Source organism: Saccopteryx leptura, chromosome 13, assembly GCF_036850995.1.
Source record: "Saccopteryx leptura isolate mSacLep1 chromosome 13, mSacLep1_pri_phased_curated, whole genome shotgun sequence".
Lineage (NCBI taxonomy): Eukaryota > Metazoa > Chordata > Mammalia > Chiroptera > Emballonuridae > Saccopteryx > Saccopteryx leptura.
Genome location: NC_089515.1, coordinates 42,429,922 through 42,455,720, shown reverse-complemented (window position 1 = coordinate 42,455,720; position 25,799 = coordinate 42,429,922). Strand labels below are relative to the sequence as shown.

The 25,799-nt window shown below is 44.6% G+C and overlaps 1 protein-coding gene across 4 annotated transcripts in view; it reads right to left on the bottom strand.

The window, feature by feature from the left end:
- Nucleotides 1-368: 368 nt before the first annotated feature.
- Nucleotides 369-25,799, bottom strand: part of MTHFS (methenyltetrahydrofolate synthetase) — a 37,385-nt gene continuing 11,954 nt past the window's right edge. For all 4 annotated transcript variants that reach the window (XM_066354780.1, XM_066354779.1, XM_066354782.1 and 1 more), the window contains exon 3: nt 369-820. In XM_066354780.1, coding sequence (XP_066210877.1) covers nt 591-820 — 230 coding nt within the window. In that variant the 3' untranslated portion in view covers nt 369-590. The remainder of the gene's footprint in view (nt 821-25,799) is intronic.

Sequence of the window (25,799 nt, the reverse complement as noted above, 5' to 3'; positions counted from 1 at the left end):
ACAGTTATGAAGTAGCCACCAAAATTATTTTTTGGTTTGGGGTCACCGCAACATGAGGAACTGTATTGCGGGGTCACAGCATTAGAAAGGTTGAGAACCACTGCACTAAAGTGTAAGAATAATATCTTGAGGAACTTTGAACGTAAAACAAACACTAACAAATCAATTAATAATCACTGAGTCTCCACATACCTGCCAGAGACTGACCAGGCCCATGAAAGGATTAAATGGCAATGTCCGCTCCAGATGAGTTCCCCTTCCTCTCATACTCTGAGTCAGAGCACAGTTCCTCATAAATATTTAACTTAAACTAAAAAGCAGAAAGGTCAACTTGTCACGTTCACACCAGGAAATTAAACTCAAATTCCTATGGTGATAGCCTTCGTTTTAATTAATGTTCTACTATTCACAAGTCTATTAATTTTTAAAGATGGTTTTATGTTAGGTATTTTATAATTACACTAAAAACAATGCAGCTTGTATTCCCATTAGTGTGCAATTGCAACTAATTTCTGGCAAGGGAAAATTCACGTATTCTGTGGCACGTATTTCTTGGGTACAAAATGATTATCTGGCTGTAGTCGCAGGACTTAAGATGCTGAGGAATCTTCATAAAGGACTTCATCTACCTTCATGTCATTTTCATCCACTGGGACCTGGAGGCAAATCTGTTCCTTGAAAGCCAAGGCGATGGTGTAGGGTTTCGCATGCTGGCGCTCACAGCGCTGCAGGTAGGTGTCATAGTAGCCCCTGCCCCTCCCCAGTCGGTTGCCTTCTTTATCAAACCCAAGACCTGGCAGGAAGATGAGATCCAGTCCCCCTGTGGAAAGAGAAACACATGTACAAGGGTTAACGTTTTCTGAATGAGACTGACCACTCTGAAGCCTGGGTTTTGTTTTGTAATGACCTCTATCTAGTCTTTCTCTGATTTCTAAGGAAACATGTGATTGGTCTAGAAAACCCAAAAAAGCACAGGGTAGAAAAAAAAGGTAATAAAAATGACAGGGCAACTCTGTAAGCCCATCCTATACCTCGCCAGTTCTGCATGTGTATGTATGTGCACAGAAATGTCAGATTCCAGCCCAGCCACATCCAGCTCAGGGGACTCTCCAAGGACAGGGACTAAGGACTGTTTTCCTCTCTTTTTTTAAGCATCCAGGTGATTCCACACCTGCCAGGTTGGGAGCTAGTGTCCTGGGATCATGACAAGTGGGGGAGTAGGACAGGATCAGAAAGAAGCCAGACAGGAGGACAGAGTATTCTCAGAGTCAGTGAGCAGGAACAGGGAGACAACGCCTCCTTCTCCATCCCCCCCCCCCCATGAAGAGGCAAAGCCAGGTGGCCAGGCTTCCCCGGATTCACATGAGAGCAGGCTTTGATCTGCTTGGGGACATTCCAAAAGTACAAGATTGAGGTCCCATAACCAGTCCTCTGGATGAAACTCTGCCAGGGAACACAGGGACCAGAGCTGGCCATTGCATCATCAGGACAGAGTGGACTGCCAGGGCTGAGAGTGGAAGGCTACAAAAACCTGACTACTGGCCCTGGCTGGCTGGCTCAGCAGTAGAGCATCGGCCCAGCGTGTGGAAGTCCCGGGTTCGATTCCTGGTCAGGGCACACAGGAGAAGCACCCATCTGCTTCTCCACCCCTCCCCCTCTCCTTCCTCTCTGTCTCTCTCTTCCCCTCCCGCAGCCAAGGCTCCATGGGAGCAAAGTTGGCCCAGACACTGATGATGGCTCTATGGCCTCTGCCTCAGGTGCTAGAATGGCTCTGGTTGCAATGGAGCAACAGCCCAGAGGGGCAGAGCATCACCCCCTGGTGGGCATGCCGGGTGGATCCTGGTTGGGCACATGCGGGAGTCTGTCTGCCAACCTCCATCCCCACTTCTCACTTTGGAAAAATACAAAAGAAAACAAACCTGACTACTGTAAGGTGTGGGGGTGTCCCGTGAGGAAGGCAATGAAGTTCACAAGATGGAGAGCCTCCATGGATTGGGGAGGCCCAGGAAATGGTCCTCTAGCCTCTGGCAAACAGCACGATGTAACCCAAGAGCCACAGCACATGTTCACCCCAGGAGTCTGCACTCTCACCTTCTTATACCAGGTGTTGGCCTCCTGAAGGCCATCCTGGGGCTCCTGGGTGACCCCCAGGTTAGCCATGGGCTCACCACTCACACAGCATTGCTAGCAAGGACACAGAGGGTTGGTCCTGGGGGCTCCTGGGTGACCCCCAGGTTAGCCATGGGCTCACCACTCACACAGCATTGCTAGCAAGGACACAGAGGGTTGGGAGCCATGAGTTTCCTGGAACAGGATGTTCCGAGTAGAGATGGCCCTGCTCCCAGCAGCTGTCCTGACTACCATAGAACTGTGAGGTAAACTCAGCTTCTCTCTGGCTCCCAGCACACATCTGTCAACCCCTGCTTGACAAAACCCAGCAGAGCACGTCTCAGGTCACAGCCATGACCTCATGTAAACCTGCTGTCTATTCCAACCCCAACTTGCTAAAAGGCCCTGGTCACTGGCCTCACCCTTCCCTCCCTGTCCCTATCCTGATCATCTTTCCCTCTCAGGATTCACAATGGCCGGCACTCGTGTCCTCTTTTGGCTGCAGAGCACATGCAGCTCCGTTTCCTGGGCTTCCTGCCTCCTTAGAGTGTGGCAAGGTGGTCTGCAAGGTCCTGGGGAGAGCAGGTGTTGAAGGTCAGTTACCATGAAATACACGTGTCATATCCATCCCAAAGCAAGGCAGCAGTCTCTGCCAACTGCTCAAAAGCAAGAGAGTCAAGAAATACTAGAGATTTCAGCAGAAGGAAAGCCACTCTGGCTGGTGGTCAGGGAAGGAGTCATGGGGAACTGTGATTTGACCTGGGTTTCTAAGGATGTGTCTAAGTTGGGTCTGAGTATATGTAAGAAACCACAGGAAAGGTGGGGGAGGTGCAGACTGGTGAGATGGGAGTAGTAGGGCAGAAGGATCAAGCTGAGGAGTGGCAGAAAATACGAGGTCGTTAGATAGGGGCATGGATAGTTGAAAGTTAAAGAGATTCCCTACAGCTCAATAGCTAATAATAATAATAATAATAAAAACAACTCAATTCTAAAAATAGACAAAGGATTTAAACAGACATTTCTCTAAAAAGCAAATACAAAAACAAAAGTAGCCAACAGCTACTTTAAAATATGCCCAACATCAGTAATCATTGAGAAAATGTAACTCAGTACCTCAATATGTTAGGATATCCATTAAAAAAAAGAATATAATAAACGTTGGTGAGGGCGTAGAGCAACTGGAACCCTTGCATATTGTTGCTGGGAATACAAAAAGGTGCAGCCACTACAGAAAACAGTATTGAACTTCCTCAAAAAATCAGAACTAGAACTACCAACAAGCCCACTTCATATTTATCCAAAAGAACAGAAATCAGGGTCTTTAAGAGATCATTTGCACAGCTATGTTAATAGCAATATTACTCACAATAGCCAAGAAATGGAAACACCCTAAATGTCCATGAACAGAATAAAGGAATACACAAAATGTGCTACATATAATGGAATATTATTCAGCCATGAAAAAGAATAAAATTCTGCCATATGGTACACCATGGAAGAAGCTTGAGCACAGTGGGTTAAGTGAAATAAGCCAACTGCACGAATCCACTTACATGAGGAATCTAAAGTAGCCAAACTCACAGAGAACAGAATAGTGGTTGCCAGGGGCTGGGGGAGGAAGCAATGGAAAGTTGCTGTTCACTAGGTGTAAGTTTCACTTGTCCAAGATAAAAACATACGTTAGAGTTCTGCTGAACAACACTGTGCTTACAGCTCACAGCACTGTGCTGTACTCTTTTGAATATGGTAAGATGGTAGATCCATGTTATGTGTTATTAACTACAATTTTTCTTCAAAGGCAGATACCAAAAGGAAAGCCAAGAGAACAGTTAGGATCTGTACCAGTCAATTCACCAGGAAGAGAAGGTAGAATTTCAGAACATCCATCTGTGTGCAGTTGGGAGAACAAAAAGAAGGAAACCGAAGAGTACGAAATAATGTTCTCAGATCCCGAGTTGGAACTGATCCTGTTCCCTCTACTCCTATTACTCCTGCATTTTGATTACAGCCTCCCTGAAGTCTGCCGTGTACTGCAGCTGAATGTTTATGTGTCTGTCTGCCCCACCAGACAGGACATTTCCTTGAGGGACACAGAATTTCCAAGTCATCCTTCATACTTGAATTTTAACAGCATTTGTGGTCAAAGAAACCCTGAAAGACGAGTATATTACCTGCAGAGTGGATCAATCCTAGTATGACATCCCTTGCTTTACTAACTCCAAGGTACATGGCTTTGGATCAGGAGGCAACATTGTGGGACAAGAAAATAACAGAGGCATTACCTTGTATGGCTGCCCGTCCAAGTGAGCTCTACTACTGTTAGGCAAGAAAGAGAATGACTTTGGGATTCTCAGGTGACAAAAGGCTCTGCAATGGCCCTTCACAGGCAGGGATCCTGACACCCGATCTGGGGTGTTGCTGTTGAACCCCAACCCACAGGACTGCAATAGCTGCTCCCACCAACCAGGATTCAGGTCTTTAGAATCCCCTCCTCTGTGGTCTCCTCCTGCTGTTTGGTGAATGTACGTATTTTCCTGAAACACATAGTGTATCCCTTAATGACTTCATCCATTTGTGGTCATCCCTGAAGTTCTTCCTATGCCACCACCATCACCACATGCATATCCCCCTCCCAACGCACACAAACCTGGGGCTCTGCACATTTTCATAACACTGTGCCGGACGCTTTCCCTCCCCAAAGGCAATGGACCAACAGGGCTTGAGAATCACAGCAGTCTTAACAAGCTCCCCTTGCACACTCTGGTCCCATCCGGGGCCATCCCCACTAACAGAGGTTGACCCAAGATCCACTGGAAAAACACTGCAAAGTCAAAACTCAGCTGGGGACAGGAGAAAAACCCTGGGCCATGCATATATTGTTTATATGCCTCTAACATGGTTCCATTTTCAAGTCACCAAAGGCTTGTTAAGAGAGGATGTTGATGCAAGCACCACATGCAAGAGCCCGCCTGGTTTCGTTCAATCCTGTGCGCATTTGCTTCCAGCACAGGCCAGGGGCCCCGCTGTGTCAGGACTCTCCGCAAGCCCCGGACCGCTCTGCAGAGTCAGTTTGTTGGGTGCTTTCCCCCAGGCTCTGCTGGCCTTCCCACACGCTCTGCATTCCAAAACTGCCAAGCACACCCTCCAAAAACTCACCCAGCCCTCCATACTGCTTGCTCAAACATGCTGCCTTTTCATCTGGTGCCGGCCCTGGAACGCCAGTGCCCTCTGGTGGCCACCCAGTGTGGTGGGCCTGAGGCTATTTCTGAGGGGCAATTCCTTCTCATTGGCAAGATGCAGCCACAGTGCCCACTTCACAACGCTGGTCCTGACAATGACTTAGATAATGCCTGCAACCTCTCCACAGTGCTCAGATGACCCCTTTCATGATCATTCCATTTCTTAGGATAGCTTTTCTTTTTTAATAAAGAAATGTCAGGCATTATATCTTGAGCCAGTTGGCAAGAAAGGGGGATGGAGCATCTTCAGTCCTTCAAGCAGGTTTTTAAACTTAATTTATTGGGGTGACATTGGTTCACAAAACCATACAGGTTTCAAGTGTACAATTCAGTGAAACACCACCTGCCCACCGCACCATGTGCCCTCCACCCCAAAGGCTCTTTCTGTCCCCATCTCCCCCCTTTGCCCACCTCTACCTACCCCGCCCTCTCCCCTCTAGCTATTGCCACACTGTTGTCAGGGTCTATGTGATATGTGTGTATGTTTTTTGTCTAATCCCTTCACCTTCTTTCATCCACCCCCCACCCCTGCCCCTCTGACAGCTGTCTGTCTCTTCCATGTGTCCACGCCTCTGTTTCTGTCTTGCTCGTCAGTTCATTTTGTTCATTAGATTGCACACATAAGTGAGATCAGATGTCACTTGTCTTTCTTTGACTGGCTTATTCCACTTGGTTTAAGCCATAGTTTTCACAGCCATCACTTACGTGTTCTCTCAGCTCCAGGGCTGGGAAGAAACCCAGGAGCGATGATGAAATACAACAGGAAAAGGAAAGTTTTCTGAGAAGGACCGGGGGGACGACAGGCTCCGCAGCCACGGGGTCTCTGTCCTGTGCCTTGATTCCGCCAGGTAGTGTGAATGCAGCCACGGACAACACATTACCCACTGTGCGTGGCTGGGTGCCAATAAAACTGTATCACAAAACAGTGGTGGGCCAGATTTGGCCCATGGGCACAGGGCGCCAACCTTGTCACAGAATATAAGGAGACAGTTTCAGGAAGAGAAGAGTAGAAATAGTGTCTAAAGTTGGCAGTAAGTACAAGCAAGGTAAGGACAGCATAGTATTAGATTTGGCAACAAAGGAATCACCAGGGTAAGAATAATTTAAGTGAGGAGATGGGGACAGATGATGAGCTGCAGGATCTTCACTGACCAAAAAAAAAAAAAGCATAGGAACTAGACCCTGAAAGAGAACAAGGAAAGAGGATACTAGAAATGCTTTATTTATTCCTGAGACTGAAAGCACTATGCTAGGCACCAAAGATTCAGCTTACCTCCATAAGACACCCTTTAAACCTGCCTGAGGCCACAGCCAGGCCCCGACACCTCTTAGATGCCCGAAACTCAGACCTCTGTCCAGGGCTCCTCAGAACACAGTGGGCAGAGCCGCGGTGGTCCCGGCCCCACCCTGGGGAGAAGCCAGGAGGACGAGCGCCGCCGCAGCCCTGAGTGGGCAGCACTGTCTAACTCTCTCCCTTTCACCACGTGCCGGTCACAGACGCCGACTCTGCTTCTCCTTCCTCTTCGTCCTCCCTCGGGGTTCATGGCCGTGTCTCCCACAGACTCCTCTCTAGGAGCGCCATGACCTGGTGCGTCCTCCCCAATGACTGCCGTGCACTACAGCCAGCATTCTCGTCTCCACGGGTCACTCTGAACACACCCTTCCTCCTGAAGTCCAACTGTTATCCCCCCACCCCAGGCACTGCTGGTCTCAGCTGATCCTAAAATGCACCTTTATCATGATGCCTGTTGCTCACAATCTCTTAAAGGGAGTATCCAAGTTCTTGAACTGGGTATGCAGGGCCCGCCGCAATCTCACCCCAGTCCCGTCTTCAACATCATCTCACAGCATACTCAGTAATCCCGTTAAACACACCAACCCCAGGATTGCCTGCCTGCCAGTCCTTGCTTCTGCTATGCTGTTCTCCATGCCTGCGAGGTCCTTCTAATCTTTTAATTACCTTGTCTAATCCTAACAGTCACAATATAACCTCAGTAAACCTCCATCTCGTCCTCCCTGCCCGTGCAATTTGCTGTGAGTGCTCTTAGGGGATGCTGAGAAGGCCCACCACTCATTGAGGAGGAGGAATTTTTTCCCCTGCCTTCTGGGAACATAGCTGTGGTCTTCCCCCAGAGATACTGAGCTCATTCTATTTACTACAAAAGAAAGAATGAGTAAAAACAGAGTGTCTTTTGACCATATTTATCTTAATTTCCTGGCTACATCCACATAGTTACCTGTTCAGACCATCCATGCAACACCTAACTCTTATCCACAGTCCAGCTTCTGGAAGAGGAGGGCACAGAAAATGACATCTGGTGGTGGCCACACTGTGCCAGGCACTATGCTACACCCTGGGGTCAGGAGGATGAGTAAATCGGCGAGGCTGGAGAGCAGGGGTTCTCATCCCCATTTCACAGATGAGGAAACAGATGCTCAGTGCTCAGAGAAGTCAAATTAGTCCTTACAGGCATTCAGCACGTAACAGGTAAGCCGAGTGCTTGCTGCCAGGTGGATAGTGACTCAACAGGACACACTGCTCCTATTGCTAAAAGGTGCAAAGCAGGATCGGGCAAAGGGATGGAGGAAACGTGACAAGGGCAAGTGCATCAGAGGTAGCAGAGAGGAGGGGCTGAGTGTGCAAGCCCCTGGACAGGCTGCAGGGTCTGAATCCCAGCACTAACATGTATCAGCTCTGAGGCATCAGTCACAATTGCCTCTATCATCTAAAATGAGTAAGCTTACCGTGCTGTGAAGAGTCTCTAAGCTATTAATAACAAATGTCAATGTAATCAATTGTAACTGCATTCACACTCCCTAGGACATGCGGCTGATTACACACAGGTACTTCCATCAACATGTTTCTAAAATATGAAGAAGCTGAAACCCTAAAATAAAACACAGAACTAATAACTCATGGTACCTCTGGTGGAAGAACTCTCAAAAACCAATCCCATGTGCTTTAAACTCACTGTTGCCTTAGAAAGAGCAGGAAGAAGCACAACTTCCTTGAATCACTTTTCCTGGTAAAACAATAGAGAGCATACAAGGTAATAAACAAAACCATTTATGTGATTACTATAATAAAATATTTCTCATTATCTATAAAAATTGGGTTTTTTAAAAATATATTTCCCTGCAAAGCCATAATGCTTTTAATGTATATTCAACTAAACCACCTAATGTAGACAGCTAATTTTTTAAAAAATTATACTGTAGCCTGACCAGTGGTGGCACGGTAGATAGAGCATTGACCCAGAATGCTGAGGTTCTTGGTTCGAAATCCCAAGGTCACTGGCTTGAGCACAAGATCACTGACACAATCCCAAGGTCGCTGGCTTGAGCAAGGGAGTCACTGGCTCGGCTTATGCCCCCTGGTGAAGGCATATATGAGAAGCCATCAATGAACAACTAAAGTGAAGCAGCTATGAGTTGATGCTTCTCACTCTCTATCCTCCCTCTCTCTCTCTCTATTCCTGTCTCTCTCTTTCTCTAAAAAGAAAAAAGAAAAAAATTATAGTGTAAATGCACCTTCCCCCTTTCTGCTATGTTTGGTTGCAACATATTTTGGATGTTTGGGAATACCCATGCAGAATCGTAAAAATAATCTATTATAGACACAACTACCATGAAATTGATTGCTTCTGTATTGTTACAAAATCCTTTCTTTTAAAAGAGATTGTACTATTCCCATCAAAACACAGGGACTGTATTTGTCACAAGAGCACTAGGGACAAGTACCCAGTACCATGCAGTATCCTCACATATGACAGGGTATTCCACTAATCAGCTGATAGGTATTCAGAATATAAGACAATCTCTACATACCTTATATTTAAAACCTAAATGTTTTTGAGTTCAAGGCTGTTGCTCAACCCTGTGAACACACACTGTGTGTTTGGATGAAAGAAGTAGGAGAGAACAGGAATTTAGACTCTTCTAGGTAATGCTGAAAGCAAAGAAATACGAACAGTGAATGAGCGGGCGAGGCTCTCACCAACAACACCCTCCTGCCGCTTCACCCAGATCCTGGGAAGATACCAAATGGCGACAGGACTGAAGTCGGACTGAGATGGATAATAAAGACCAATCGCCCTTTTACCTTTAATACTGGGAACCCTAGAAGGCCAGTTCAGGAGGGATCCAAAAGAAACTGAAATAGTGGCTGGCTCTGCTGAAAGGAACTGAGGAGCAGGAGAGCTTAGATAAGAAGGATACTTTATACTTTTACTTCATCCTTTTGTCCAGTTTGAATTTTTTACCATGTGCATCTATAACCACAAAATTTTTTAAAACCCTTTTAAAATATCTTCTAGCACACAAAGGATGAGAGCCTTGGAGCAGTACAACACTGGGCGTACAGGCTTCCAGAGGCAGTGGGGCCTCTGAGCCCGTGACTACAACTTACTAGCTAAGAAACATTAATCAAGTTACTGACTCTCCCCTAAAATTTGGTTTCTTCCTCTTAGATGAAATAATAGTACTACCTATTTTAATACAGTGACTAAATAAATAAATAGAGGTATGTAAAAACTCTAGTAAGTGTTTGATAAATGCTAGCTGTTATTATGCTTAGGAATACAAATACTTGTTTTCTTTCTGTTGATTCTAAAATATTTCTTTTTGACTAATCGAAAAAATCCTAACACTAACATTCCAGCAGAGTTCTTATACAGGTTTTCTATTAGCCCAAATCAGGAGGGATGGGTGTAACTCTCTACTGCTACCTGCTATCAGCTAGAAATGTCCAGGCCAAAGATGTCCACAAGAGGCTGCTGCCTTGAAGAGAGCAGATGGCCATGACGACCCTGACATACACACTCTCTGAAGGCCGGGTGTCATGGAAAGGACTCCCCTCTTACAAATGGCCTTCCTCTTTACAACAGCTCCTCTGAGTAGAGTCTGTTTACACACTAAGGAAAATGAAATCACTCTTTTACAGTCCCTTTCAGCCCTTAAAAGCAATATGCCAGACCCTGTGCTAATGCACTTAGCAGGCAGGACATTGTTTAATCTCCCCTTCAGTTATATGAGACAGATATTATTATCCCTTTTTTTCAAATAGGAAAACCAAGGCTCAAAGAGGTGATGTAATTTGCCCAAAGTCATACAGCTAGTAAATGTCAGAGCTGGAATGTGAACTCAATTTCCTAGCCCTCATGAAGTGTAGAAGCTCTTTGTTTCTGCCTGGAGAGGTAAAGCAGACAAAGAACATTCTACTTACCAGCCTGGGTGTGTGGTGGGGTGGTGGCCAGTCAAATGAGACACACCCTGTATCAGTCAGCTCAGAGCCACAGTGAGGGACAGTTGACACATTCAAACTGGGGAAGTGAGAACACTTCAATAATGGAATGATTCAGAAGGAGGTCAGGACTGGGAGAAAGCAGCAGAGATGGTTCAGTCCCCAGGACAGTAACTCTTAGGAGTCTTGATCACCGCAGACCCGAAGGTGCAAGTGTGTGTGGTGGGGGAGCATAGTTACAGGTACTAGAGGGGCTGCCTGATGGGTGTGGCCCTTGGGGAGGGGTAGCAGGGAATTAACGCCTCCACACCTTCCCCAGGGAGGAGGACTGTCATTAGGACAGTGACCTTCATGCGCTCACAAGAAAAGGACAGTGGATCTGAGGGACCACATGAAAGGATCCAGCAAAAGGTTTCCATGTGGCCCTCAGTGGTAACCTCAGGTTTGGGGACTTGAGCTTATTTTTTATTTCTTCTTTACACCTCTCTGTATTTCTTGAGTATATTTTGTCTTTACAATCAGAACAAATCTATTTTCCTTTGGAAAAAAATATTTTTTGGAATATTCAGAAAAATTTCCAGTCTTCTTTTAGATGTACTTCAGACGTGTTAGCTATTTTCTTGTGTGTTTTTCATTATATTGTAAGGCTAGCATGGTGCATAGAAAATAACTCCAAAATTATTAAATGATTAAGAGCCAGTAGAAAATGATCATTTGATTTTCATTATTTTCTTAACCGTCATCATCCCCATAAACAACGAAGACAGCTGTCTCCTATATGAAAGACAGCACATTAGGTGCCAAGGACCAGAAGGGAAGTGAGGGTTCAGATCCCTGCCCACGGGGGTCTGGGTAACTACGGCCTGCGGACCAAACCCAGCCCGCTGCCTGCTTCTATGGATGGAGCTGCCGTGGAGCAGAGCCACGGGGGTCTGGGTAACTGGGACCACACCCAGCCCGCTGCCTGCTTCTATGGATAGAGCTGCCGTGGAGCAGAGCCACAGGGGTCTGGGTAACTGGGACCAAACCCAGCCCGCTGCCTGCTTCTATGGGTAGAGCTGCCGTGGAGCAGAGCCACGGGGGTCTGGGTAACTGGGACCAAACCCAGCCCGCTGCCTGCTTCTATGGATAGAGCTGCCGTGGAGCAGAGCCACGGGGGTCTGGGTAACTGGGACCAAACCCAGCCCGCTGCCTGCTTCTATGGATAGAGCTGCCGTGGAGCAGAGCCACAGGGGTCTGGGTAACTGGGACCAAACCCAGCCCGCTGCCTGCTTCTATGGGTAGAGCTGCCGTGGAGCAGAGCCACGGGGGTCTGGGTAACTGGGACCACACCCAGTCCGCGCCTGCTTCTATGGATAGAGCTGCCGTGGAGCAGAGCCACGGGGGTCTGGGTAACTGGGACCACACCCAGCCCGCTGCCTGCTTCTATGGATAGAGCTGCCGTGGAGCAGAGCCACGCCCGGCTTCCCACTGAAACAGCAGAGCTGGACTGTTGCAACAGGTAGTGTGCATGGTGCACAAAGCCCCAAATATTATCTGGCCCTTTACAGAAAAAGTTTGCTGAGCCCAGCTTTACAGCCTCTCCCATGGGTTAAAAAAAGAACAAGAAAAACCATACTTCAGCTTATTCTATGTTAGCAGATACTGACCAAAATAATTGAAAAAAAAAAAAGAATTAAAACTGTCTTTATTGCAGATATACAAAAATGCTTTGCAGAAAACAGGACCTCCATCAGCAGCTTTACCCAAATAGTATTTTCTAAATGTTACATTTGCTTTGGGTCAGAGCTTTCTTTCATTGCTATTGATAGTCAATGGACCCTTAAAACTGAGAAGACATTATAGAACTTCCTATGATTTTTCAAGAACTTTGGGCTACCTTTGGTTGTCCGATTTTTCTTGTCTAACTGTAAACTAAATGAATGGAACTCTTCAATTTCTCAGACCTCTTTAGAATCAAAGCTTATTAATTCTGAGAATTTTAAGGACAATTCCTTATATATCTGTGTGACACAACCAACCACTAAATTAAGCCAGTCACAAAAAGAGATATAGTATATGATTCCACTTACATGAAGTATCTAAAATAGTAAAATTCATAGAAACAGAGTAGAATGGTGGTTGCCAAGGCTGGGGGAGGGACGCAGGGGAGTTGTTTATGGAGACAGAGGCCCAGTTGTGCCAGATGAGAAGTCCTGGAGATAGAGCTATTTCACAGCAACGTGAATGTACTTAACACTACTGAACTATCCACTGAAAGATGATTAAGATGGTAAATTCTGTTATAAACAAACAAAAAAAGCAAGGCTTTGGGGTACATTCAGTTGAGTCTGGCTGGCAGCCATCGTGCTTATGAAAGAAAAGAATAACTCAGTTGTAAGCACGGCCCCGGATGGAGGTTGCCGGGTGGATCCCGGTCAGGGCACATGCAGGAGTCTGTCTCTCTATCTCCCCTCCTCTCACTTGGAAAAGAAGAAAAAATAAAGAAAAAGAAAATAAATGCCTGGTTTACTCTTGAGAGCAGCAAAGAAGTTCCTTTAGATACAGAAATATGTGGGTGCTTCTGGAGCTATTTCTGTTTTCCTCACACTTTGGTAGATGAGCTCTCAGAGTCATTACGGTAAATAATTATAGCAAGGCGTGATTCCCAAGCCTTAACAGCTTGGCAAATTGGAAAACTTCTCCTTGGCTTCCCCCATTTGTTTTCCCAAGGCTTGTTAAACAAGCACTTGAAAGTCCTGCCGACTTTCTGGTTCAGCACATTTACCTAAAAGAAAATTCCATGGCACATTATATTTCTTCTGCTTGCTCTCTTCTTCGCCTTAGGAGGAGTCGTCACTTGGCTCCTATGAGCCTGTGCCATCTAGAACAAATTCTATTACTGCAAGCCAGAGATAAAGTAGCCTATTACTTTGAAATAATAGCACCTGGGTGTTATATAATGGCCTTTACTAATGCATTCCAAGTGTTTTATTCACTCCAACGACCCTTGTTATCTGCTTCAGTAACTCTTCTAGTGTGGGACACACTTGCTCTTGAAACCCTTAATGTTCCCTAAAACCTGCTAGAGCACCTTCACAGGAAAAAGGAAGCGAAACAAAAAATCCTGAAGATTTGCAGCTCAATCAAAATTCAATGGAATCAGCCTAACCAGGCGGTGGCACAGTAGACAGAGTATTAGACTGGGACACAGGAGACCCAGGTTCGAAACCCAGAAGTCACCGGCTTGAGCATGGGCTCACGAGCTTGAGCGCAGGGTCTCTGGGGCTTGAGCGTGGGATCATAGACATGACCCTATGGTCGCTAGCTTAAGCACGGGCTCATCAGCTTGAGCACCAGCTCACCAGCTTAAGCCCAAAGTCGCTGGCTTAAGCAAGGGGCCACTCACTCTGCTGTAGCCCCCCACCCCCAGTCAAGGCACATATGAGAAAGCAATCAATGAACAACTAAGGTGCTGCAACAAAGAAATTATGTTTCTCATCTTTCTCCTTCCTGTCTGTACCTCTCTCTGTCTCCCTCTCTCTCACTAAAAAAAATAAAATAAAAATTCTATGGAATCAAATTAATAAGTAGCCATCTTTAACAATTCACTATATGTCCTGACCAGGCAGTGACACAGTGGATAGAGCATTGGCCTGGGACACAGTGGACCCAAGTTCAAAACTCCAAGGTCACCAGCTTGAGCACGGGCTCATCTGGCTCGAGCGCGGGGTCACTGGCTTGAGCCCAAAGGTTGCTGGCTTGAGCAAGGAGTCACTTGTTCAGCTGGAACCCCCCCCAGTCAAGGCACATATGAGAAAGCAATCAATGAACTAAGATGCCGCAATAAAGAATTGATGTTTCTCATCTTTTTCCCTTCCTGTCTGTCCCTAGCTATCCCTCTCTCTGTCTCTGTTCCTCTCTCTTGCTAAAAAAAAAAAAAAAAAATTGTAAAAAAAAATCGCTATATGGAAGGCCCTATCCGAGGAACTACAGAGGACACAGAGACAATTAACTACTTCTGACTCTAGGCTCTAACCACCTGAACAGATACACCTACTAGGCTGAATGAATGTAGACAAATAACTGTAATAAGGGGTAATATAAGTGACAAGGTAAGAAGTTAGTCAGAAAAATGTTTATTCCACTGAGAAGCAGGATAGGCCTGGGAAAACGTCGCCAAGGAGATGGCCTATTGTACCCGCAATGAAACAATGAGTGGGATGCTGAGGGGTCAGAATAGAGAGCCAGGAATAAAAACAGAGCCAGCATAGGCAGATCTGGGAAAGCATGGACCATGTTCAGAGCCAGTGACTGGTTGTCTTTGGAAGGGCCTATGAATAAAGGATACAGTAAGACCATGTTGAGAAGTGTCTCTAATGCCACAATCAGAAATCTACTTGATTCTGCAGGTAGAGCCAGTAAACCCCTGGATCAACTGCTGAAAGGAAAATGAAGGAACAACCCACGAGTCCAGAGAGCCCTCCAGGAAAATCAGAACTCCACTGGAGTGTGGAGAAAGCAAAACACAACTGCACAGTATTTTCAAGACTCCAGAAAAAAACAGTGAATAGATCTCTGCCATTTTTAAACATTCCTAGTTAAGCACTTTCATTCCTTATAAAATTTGTAATAAAACCACCAGATCTTCCCACACGCTACCAACACTGCATAAGGAAGACTCCTGAGAGCGCCCTCACCATCCAGGTTTCCTGCTACCAACGCTGCATAAGGAAGACTCCTGAGAGCGCCCTCACCATCCAGGTTTCCTGCTACCAACGCTGCATAAGGAAGACTCCTGAGAGCGCCCTCACCACCCAGGTTTCCTGCTACCAACGCTGCATAAGGAAGACTCCTGAGAGCGCCCTCACCATCCAGGTTTCCTGCTACCAACGCTGCATAAGGAAGACTCCTGAGAGCGCCCTCACCATCCAGGTTTCCTGGTACCAACGCTGCATAAGGAAGACTCCTGAGAGCACCCTCACCATCCAGGTTTCCTGGTACCAACGCTGCATAAGGAAGACTCCTGAGAGCGCCCTCACCATCCAGGTTTCCTGGCCACAAACAGGCCCCTGGACTCTGGACACCTGTGTTACATCCCACTTACCCAACTAGAAAACCAGATTTCCTTTACAGCTTTTAAAAACTTTAGAAAGGGTAGTACGAAGGAATTCCTCTCTAGTAATGAAACTGCTTTGTATTCTGTTTTCTGCAGTGGTTATACACATCTACACATATGACAAAACTGCACAGAAATGTGCACACACATGAGTACATGTAAAACTGTGAAATCTGAGTAAGATTGCTACACTGAACTAAGGTGATGTCCTGGTTCTGACACAGCACTACAGCTGTGTAAAGTGTTACAACCAGGGGACGCTGGGTGAGGGGTACACAAGAACTTATTATCTCACAATAAAAAGTTTTTTTTTAATCTTTAGAAAAAGTATCATACTGTGACCTCCAACTCAGAAAATTTAAAAATAAACCCGCCCCTATCTACCTTCAATCTTACCTTCCCTTTTTTTTTTCTGAAGTTGGAAACGGGGAGGCAGTCAGACAGACTCCCGCATGCGCCCAACCAGGATCCACCCAGCATACCCACCAGGGGGCAATGCTCTGCCCATCTGGGGCGTTGCTCCTTTTCAACCAGAGCCACCCTAGCGCCTGAGGCAGAGGCCATGGAGCCATCCTCAGCGCTCGGGTCAACTTTGCTCCAATGGAGCCTTGGCTGCGGGAGGGGAAGAGAGAGACAGAGAGGAAGGAGAGGGGGAGGGGTGGAGAAGCAGATGGGCGCTTCTCCTGTGTGCCCTGGCCGGCAATTGAACCCGGGACTCCTGCATGCCAGGCCGACACTCTACCACTGAGCAAACCAGCCAGGGCCCAATCTTACCTTCCTCTCATCAACCTTAAAGTCTAAATATAATACCTAGTCACTAGTGACCCTGACGAATCTGCTCTCCAGCCTTCCGCACACGTGTCCCACCTTTCCAGTCTCTGTACTTATGGAATGCCTGCCCTTCCTGTAAGACTCCCTGCTTTCTTCCTTCTCCTTCCTCCTTCCCACCAATCCACATGGCTCTTACTCCCCCCAGATCCAGTGAGCACTGGAGGCAGAGGCACAGGGGCTTACCATGGGCGCCATGACAGGTTCCCACCTCTGCGCTAATGATGACATGGCCATAGCCTTTTCACAAGCAGACTGATTGGGTGGAGTCAACTAATTAATGGAAAGATATTTCCCTGAAACTGATATTTTGCGTACTTCGTCAGTTGTCTGAAGCTGACTCTAAATGTTCCCCTGGTTTCCTTGCCCTGATTTGTCATAATGTAGAACAAAACATTTTCCCACTACTTGGTGTATACTGGAAATGATTATAGATGCCTTACAGTATTTTTTGACATGGATGGAACTGAATAATTTATATTATTTCCCCCTAACATAACCAACTAGGGTGAGCAGAGGAGGGGGTTAGAGTTATTCTTAGCTATATACAAGTACTGATGTTATTTATATCCACAGTTGATATGAAGATGGGATATTACATCAAAGGTCACTGTCACAATCAGTAATTGTACAGTCAGGTAACAAAAGCCAGCTATTTTTAGTTTATTTTACCCAGTTACTATAATTCGAGAATCTAACATCTCATTCATAAGAAACGTTTAAATATTGAGCAGCACCTGCTTCCTTTCCTCCAAAATATAACTTCTACACGAACTATAAATTTTTTCTTCTCTGTACTTTTGGTGACTATCTTTTACCTATCTTGTAGAGAAAGGGGCTCAGAAACACCGAGGTTTCAGCCTCTCTCAATGACTGTTTGACCTTGGAACAACTCGTTTCCATCTAGACCTGTTTCTTTATCAGCAAGATAAAACGATTGACTCAGATGATCTCCAAAATCCCTTGCAGTTCAAAAATCCCCAGTATGTAAATTAAATGACTAATAATACAAATGCAGGGGACTGCAGACAAAACTACCATTTCAGAATAGCACATTTGTAAAATACTGACATCTGCTGGAAATTAGGAAAATGACTCAGCCCACCTAAAAAGCAGCAGCCTTTAAAAATCCAGTCTTGGAGACCTCACTTGGAAAATATGTTATCAAAGATGCAAATTTCTTATGAAACTAGGTTTTCTAATATTTGATTCTATAGAGCTTAAAAACTTTTTTTAATTTTATTGAATTCATTGGGGTGACACTGGTTAATAAAATTAACACATCATTTGTATACTGCATTGTGTGTTCACCACCTCAAGTCAAGTCTCCCTCAAACTTAAGAAAATTTTGAAGTAAATAACTTTAATGTTACTTCAGAGATGGTTCCACTGGAAATTTGAGCCTATGTTCCTATGCTTTCCTATATGACAAAAATAATCAGCTTAAAAATATAATGAAAATAATTCCATTTACAATAACAAAAATATTAATAGACTAAAAATACACTTAACAAAAAAATATGCAGAAAGGACATGACTAAAAGCTAAAACAGCAACAGAAGAACACAGAAAAGGCACTGAACAACTGGAGACAAGGGCTGTGCTCCTGGAGAAGACTGCTGTCAAAGACCCATTCCCCCAAACTAATCAAAAAACTAAACACAGTTCCAGCCATGATCTCTAGTGGATTTGGGCGAGAAACTGACAAAATAATTTTAAAGTTTATCTCAAATACGAATGTTTAAGAATAATCAGCTAGCCCTGGCCGGTTGGCTCAGTGGTAGAGCGTCGGCCTGGCGTGCAGAAGTCCCGGGTTCGATTCCCGGCCAGGGCACACAGGAGAGGCGCCCATCTGCTTCTCCACCCACCCCCTCCTTCCTCTCTGTCTCTCTCTTCCCCTCCCGCAGCTGAGGCTCCATGGGAGCAAAGATGGCCCGGGCGCTGGGGATGGCTCCTTGGCCTCTGCCCCAGGCGCTAGAATGGCTCTGGTCGCAAGGGAGCGACACCCCAGATGGGCAGAGCATCGCCCCCTGGTGGGCATGCCGGGTGGATCCCGGTTGGGCGCACGCGGGAGTCTGTTTGACTGTCTCTCCCCGTTTCCAGCTTTAGAAAAATACAAAAAAAAAAAAAAAAAAAAAGAATAATCAGCTAAATTTTTAAATAAAAATAATGGTACAGAACTTATTCTACCAGGTACGAAAGTATTAAAGTACATTAAATAGCCATTACACAGCTATCACAATCAAAATACCATGCCACTAGTTCCAGAACAGGCAAACAGATCAATGGAAAAGACTAAAACGTCCAGAAAAAGACTCACACTGGAATTTAGTTAGTGAAAATGGTGGCACACTTTAAAATGTGCAATGTCCGCCCTGGCCAGCTGGCTCAGTGGTAGAGCGCTGGCCCAGCGTGTGGGTGTCCCAGGCTTGATTCCGATTCCCGGTCGAGCACACAGGAAAAGCAACAACCTGCTCCTCCACCCTTCATCCTCCTTTCTCTCTCTTTCTTTCTCTCTGTCTCTCTCTCTTCCCCTTGATTGGTTCAAGCACATAGGCTCTGGGCGCTGAGGATGCCTCTGTGGAGCCTCTGCATCAGGTGCTAAAAAATAGCTCAGTTGCAAGCACAGCCCCAGATGGGCAGAGCATCGGCCCCAGACGGGGTTGCTGGGTGGATCCCAGTCAGGGCACATGTGGGAGTCTGTCTCTCTATCCCCCTCCTCTCACTTGGAAAAGAAAAAAAAATAATAATAAATAAAATGAAATAAAATATGCAGCGTAGCATTAACTGTAATCACCATGCTGTCCAATCACCACACTCCCATGACTTACTCATAACTGAAGATTTAAGCAAACTTCAGAGTGGCAACTCACTCACTAGCAGCTGCCAACAACAGCCACTCCCTCCTTGCTCTCTAATCAAGCGAAATAAACTAGCTGAACATCAACCACATAACCTCCAACAGAGCCCACCAGAAGTACATTAATATATGGCAAACTTAAACTTCTTTCAGATGAATAAAGAGAGAAAAATCACTGCATTTTGAAGTTTTAGAAATTTTCTTTTAAATAAAAGAAGAAACAGGAGCACCTTTTTGCCTTCTTTGCAGTTACTATTAGTCATTCATTCCACATACTATTATTATTAGGCTTAGCCCTCAAAAAGGACATTTAAACTGGTGAAGAAAAAGGTGATACCTCAGATTCACTGGGATATGTGTTGAGCCCAAACACCATGAAGGAAATGTCTGAAGACTGTTTCTGTGTTTCTCCAGGGGCAGGACAGCTGCCTGGTGAAAGTTACAAGGAGGCGCACGAAGAATCACTTTCGAACTTTTATAAAGTGGTCTAAAATGGAATGGGCTGACCTGTCATGTGATGGGCTCTCAATTACTGCAAGTATTAAAGTAAAAAAGAAAACGAAACAAAATACACCTTTTAAATTATATACATGGAATCCAATCACACCAAGCATACTGAGGTATCCTAACATGGGTACATCCTACAGAGGAAGAAGGGTTCAAATCTCAGGAGGCTTCTGGAGGACCAGCACTTAGGCTGAGACTTAAAGAATGGTTGAGCCCTGGCCAGGTGGCTCAGCTGGTTAGACTGTCATCCCAATGTGCCAAGGTTGCCGGTTCAATCCTTGGTCAGTACACACACAAGAATCAACCAATGGATGCATAAAGAAGTGGAGCAGCAAATTGATGTTCCTCTCTCTCTCTCTCCCCACCCACTCCTCCAAAATCAAATTTTTTAAAAAATAGTTAAGATTCCAATAGGCAAAGAAGATGGGCATTCAGGTTGAGGGAACCAGAAGAGCAAAGGCAAAGAGACCTTCCCCAAAAGAGAAAATACACACATCCCTCTTTTCCTCTTCCTTAAATCTTGCTACAGAATCCAGACTTATTTTCTAGGCAAGAATTCTTGCTACAGAATCCAGACTTATTTTCTAAAGACCAAGTTTTCAAATGACACAGTAATATAATCCAGCTGTGTATTAAGGTCACTTTGGCAGAAATGTGAAACTGAGAAGACAAGTGTTTGGAGAAGGTGGTCAGTTGGGAGTTCACTGCAATAACCCGGGACAGAGAATTCAACCCCAACAGTTGCCAAAATCATTAGAGGCAAAGGTGCAATTTCATTTACTGGCACCGCTTCCTTGAAATCATCTCTTGTCCTCATATTTCAAGAGAAAAAAATTCTCTTACTTTTCTGAAATAAAAAAGAACATTTTATAATTCACCAAAAAGAAACATCCCAGTCTTGTGACCTCTCAACATGCTATAACGAAGTATTTTAAAGGAGTGTTCTCACTGCTGAAGGCATTCAAAGAAATAGATCCTCTTGGCTCGTGCCTAGAGAACAGATAAAAAAGATGGAGACTACAGCCAGACTGGGGAGGAGAAGTTCCCTAGGCCTGCGCAGGAAGGACTGTTCCATTAACCAGGGGCAGGGGCAGATGTGGAGGGGCACAGAGAGATGAAAAGAGGGATGGAGGGACAGACAGAAAGAGAGAGAGAATGAGAAAGCACTTGCTGATGAAGAGAAGAGGAAAGGGGGGTAGGGTACAAAAAGGGAACGGGGAGGGGACAAATGGCGATGGAGAGAGACTTGACTTGAGGTAGTGAACACACAAATCAATATACAGATGGTGTATTATGGAATTGTACACCTGAAACCTAAATAATTTTATTAACCAATGTCACCCCAATAAATTCAACAAATAAAAAAAACGGGGAGAAGAAAAAGCACATTCACGTAAACACATGATAGCCCTTATTACACATAGGTTTCACCACCCTAGCTTGAGGTTTAAGGGTCAGAAGATTAAACTATAAACAATTTTTTTTCTTTTTTTATTTCAAACTCCTCTTAAAATTAAAAATTCTGCCTCTCTCTGAATTGAACATATACAGAAATATACATAAACCTAATAGACATTTTAATGTCTCAATTAAAGGTAATGAAATAAAAATTGAATTGGAAAAGGAGTTTAAATATCTGAAGTTCTATATGTAGAGACTTTAAAGTCACCTGGGTTAGTTCTTTAATGATACTTAAGTGTTCAATAGTTACATTCAATGAATCATTATGCCTGAATAGAACATTTAGCAGGCTAACCCATCTTGGCAAGAATAACAGGCCATAACCCCTAAGGAAGTATCTTTTCATCTTAATGGGTTGGGAGTTAACAAAGAGTAAATTACCATTCTGTGAAATGAGAATATATTCTAAATTTGCTGCTGCAAAAGATAAAATGGACAATTCTGGAACAACTCCAAGGAAGCCTATCAAGAGTGTACTTCTAATTCAAAGGAAAGGCCCTGTTACAAATGAAAGCCTGGCTTTTCTTCCTGTGTATTTACTTGAATATAAAATAACTGGGGGAAGGGACCTTAAGGTTATAACTGGTGTACTTTTAGATACACCTGACTTAGTGCAACGTTCCTTGGGAAAGTATAACAATGTTCCCATGAATACAATCACTAAGGGTACCTGTTCCGTGTATAATGGTTCTCGTGAAGCACACTGTCAGGAGAGAGAAAGAAAATGCAGGCAAACCAATCTTAATGAAGGAGATGTTAAGGAAAGAAACGGTGCTTCAAAGGGCACTAAAGTGGAAAACAGGGAAGGCAGGTGACTGCGGCAGTATTAACTGCCTCTGTGTCCTTGGCGTAGCCTCTTGACCTCCCTGGGCTTCAATTATCCCATCTGAAAACAAGAAAGATGATGTGAGGACCAGTAAGAGTTTGCTCTGCCTCCAGCAGTGCCTAACTCTGGGGGGGCAATGTTCTCTACTACCCAGAGAGAGGTCACCAAAACCCCCACAATGGCAGATGTAGTGTGCAAAAGCATATTTCAAAATTAGTACTGCTTTGATTTACTTTGTTTTATTTTAAGATTTTATTGATTGATTTGAGAGAGAAGAGAGAGGAGAGAGAGAGAGAAAGGCAGGAGGGAGGAGCGGGAAGCATCAACTCATAGCAGTTGCTTCTTGTTTGTATGTGCCTTGACCAGCAAGCCCAGGGTTTCAAACTGGTGACCTCAGCGTTCCATGTCGACACTTTATCCACTGTGTCACCACAGGTCAGACACTTTCTTTGATTTATTTTCAATGTTGGTAATTTATTTTGGGAGTTCAAATAATTGGCCCAGGGGATTTTTGTGAGGCAAAAGAGATACATGTTAAAGTTTTAGAAACACCTCTTCCAGTAAGAGCATGAGCTGTTGCTATGAATCATACTGAAATATCAAACCCTATAGGATCTTGTAACTAGTTACTTTGGGCTTAGTAAAAATTAAACAAAACTTTTCATGACGCTGTGACAGTCATTTTGGGGACAGTGGTGTTATTTTCCACAGAACATTACTAAACAATAGCCAAGGCCGTGTAGAGGCTACTGCATGGACCCAGATGTTGTTACAGGTGTCACTTGGCACTCTGACTCAGGGGAGGCAACAGGCTTTCAATATAGGGATGCCTGTGTGTACTCAGCATCTGTGTCTCATCCTGGGCCCAGCAGCTACTCCAGTACGCAGCCAACACAGATGAAAGCAGAGTCAAACTTAGAGAGAGTAGATCCTCATGACACAGATCTAGCCAGATCTAAAGCTAGCCCGTCTATGTATTTTTAAGTCTCTGGGCCAATAAAACCCCATTTTGCTAAATCCATATGGAATCAGATTATTTGAGTGGAAGGATTCCTGGCTATCTAATTGCCAAAGCAGCCCTCATTTTGAAGATAAATTCAGTAAAGAGGCATTTACTTCATTTACCAACCTGATACTTTGCTGTATACATAACACAAAAATACCACATGTGAAATTTCTATTTAGGAATTTATCATTGCAAGTGAGGACTCCAAAGCTCACTCTTTTCTAAGCCATGATAATGTGAGCAAACCAGAAAGATAAATAGGCTGCATAAGCTACACTGATGACGATCAGTTCGAATCAGCTTGTTCCAAACACACAAAACTAGATTTATGCGTTAGCAATGAAGTTGCCACATTCCAAGCTGCTGAAGCAAGTAAAAATCTGCAGTGCAGAAAGTGATGCCGGGAGATAACACAACAGCAGAGACTCCATACCTGAACACTTCTGCAACAATGGCAAAGAGCGTCAGCTCCCAGACTGCAGTCACAGAAACTACAGGTACAATCCCCTATCCCTTTGTGACCCAGATTACAAGTATCTGCAAAGAAGAATATGGAAGGAAAGGTGACCCCTTCCACAAATGTAGCATGGATAAATGTTATGAAGCTGAAAAAGAAAATAAACAAGCAGTTTTGAGGATCAACTTTTTCCTATTCAGGGGCCAAGCACTAAGATTCTATATTAATATCCTGCATATTTTCACTTGCCACTTATTTCTGACAGAGGTTGAAGGCTGGGATACTTACTCTATTTACTATGTGTTCTGTCTCCCCGGCTATATTGTGAGCCCTTTGAAGTCCTGGACCTTATCTTTTCAGAGCTAACACAGTATCTGATACAAAGTAGATGCACAGAAAATGCTTGTTGGAAATTATCAAAATGCTAAACACTCAATAAACAATGAGGTGACTATATAATGAATAACTCTCCCTTCCTTGCTTAAAATTAATAATAGGTACCATTCACTGAATATGTGCCAAATGATGTGCTAAAAATCATACATAAATGATTTAGCTCATCTATTGAGACTGAATTTATCCTCACCAAGAAGTGGGATTAAACTAAGGAAAGACCATGCTTCTTTCCTACTCTTTCCACTGCTGTACTTAAATGAGAAACAGAACCAATATATGAAGGTTAAGAGTGATGCATTTTAGCTCAACCTAAGGAATACATTCTAGAAGGGGGCAGAATTGTGCTTCAGAGGCGATGAGCTGCCTCTGGAGGAGCTGGTCACTGCAGGACACCAAGCAGAATTGCAGTGAGCAGGGACATCACAGAGATGATGCAAAAGCAGTGGAGCTGTTAACATAATCAGCCAGAATGGAGGAATTATCCTGGGCTCCACCCACAAGCCCACGATTGGAGAAGCAGCTGCGTTCAGTGTGAGCGATGTGAAAGCCTACAATTCTTGTCTTTTCTTATCTATAAACCTCGATATCTTAAAATGCCTGCAATCTTGTGTCTTGAAAATATGAAAGAGTTGTTACACTGGCATTCATGTGGTCTACAGATGCAGGACATGAAGGTAGATCTGAGTGTGACCCTGGTGCCTGAACATCCAGCAAAGTGCAGGACTGAATAACAGGAGAAGTTTAAGTAGCAAAGTAGATAGTCCCCTACTACTCTGAGTCCTGGATCCTATCCCTTCCCACTCCAATATGATTGGTTTTGTAGGTTATGTTGTTACCATGGAAGGAGGACAGAAATTGGGGAAAAGACTGCATAAAGCTGTGCTGGGGTTTCTTTGCAACCATTTAAATCTTAGTCAAAAATAGACATCTCTGAGCCAGGTTTGAGGCGCTATCTTACAAAACGGTACTCTTGGCTGCTTCCGCTTTCAGCTCTGTGCTCGATAATGATTAAATCTCCCAAGTGGCTGTTGGCCAGGAAACAGTATGTGTAAAGGTCCAGGAGTGGAGAAACCCCAGTGGGGGTGGGAAACTAAGAAAGACATTCAAAGTATCTGGAACTATGAAGTGGGAGAGCAGAAAGATGTAAAATTAGAAACATAAGCAGGACCACATCAGGAGAAGCCTTGTTAAGGAGTGTTTACTTCAACCTAAGGATGGCAAGAAGTCACTGAAAGACATAAACAGGGGACAGAAGAGGTCAGGCTTGTGTTTTAGAAATTGTTTCAATTACTATGTAGATGATGGGTTGAGAAGAAGGAGGAGATGCAAGAAAGACATGGAAAGGAAGACCCGTTCAGAGGCTGTTAGCATAACCAGACAACAGAAGATGGCGGCCTAGATTGCAGTAGTAGCAGTGGTGTTGGAAGGAAGTGAACAGGTTTGATAAATATTCAGTAGATAAAATCATCAGGACTTGGCAACAGACCACATGGGAAGCAGGAGAGAGAGAGGAGTCAGGGATGATGTTGAGATTTCGGGCATGGTCAGCTGGGTGGCTGATGCACCAAGAGAGATGCATGATAGTAGGGATTGAGCAGAACATGATTCCATTTGTAACATGAGATCCAAGCAGAGATGCCCAGAAGGTAACTGACAGGTCTGAACTAGAGATATAAAAGTTCATTAAGTCCTGGCCAGTTGGCTCAGTAGTATAACGTCCACCCAGCTTATGGATGTCTGGGTTTGATTCCTAGTCAGGGCACACAGGAG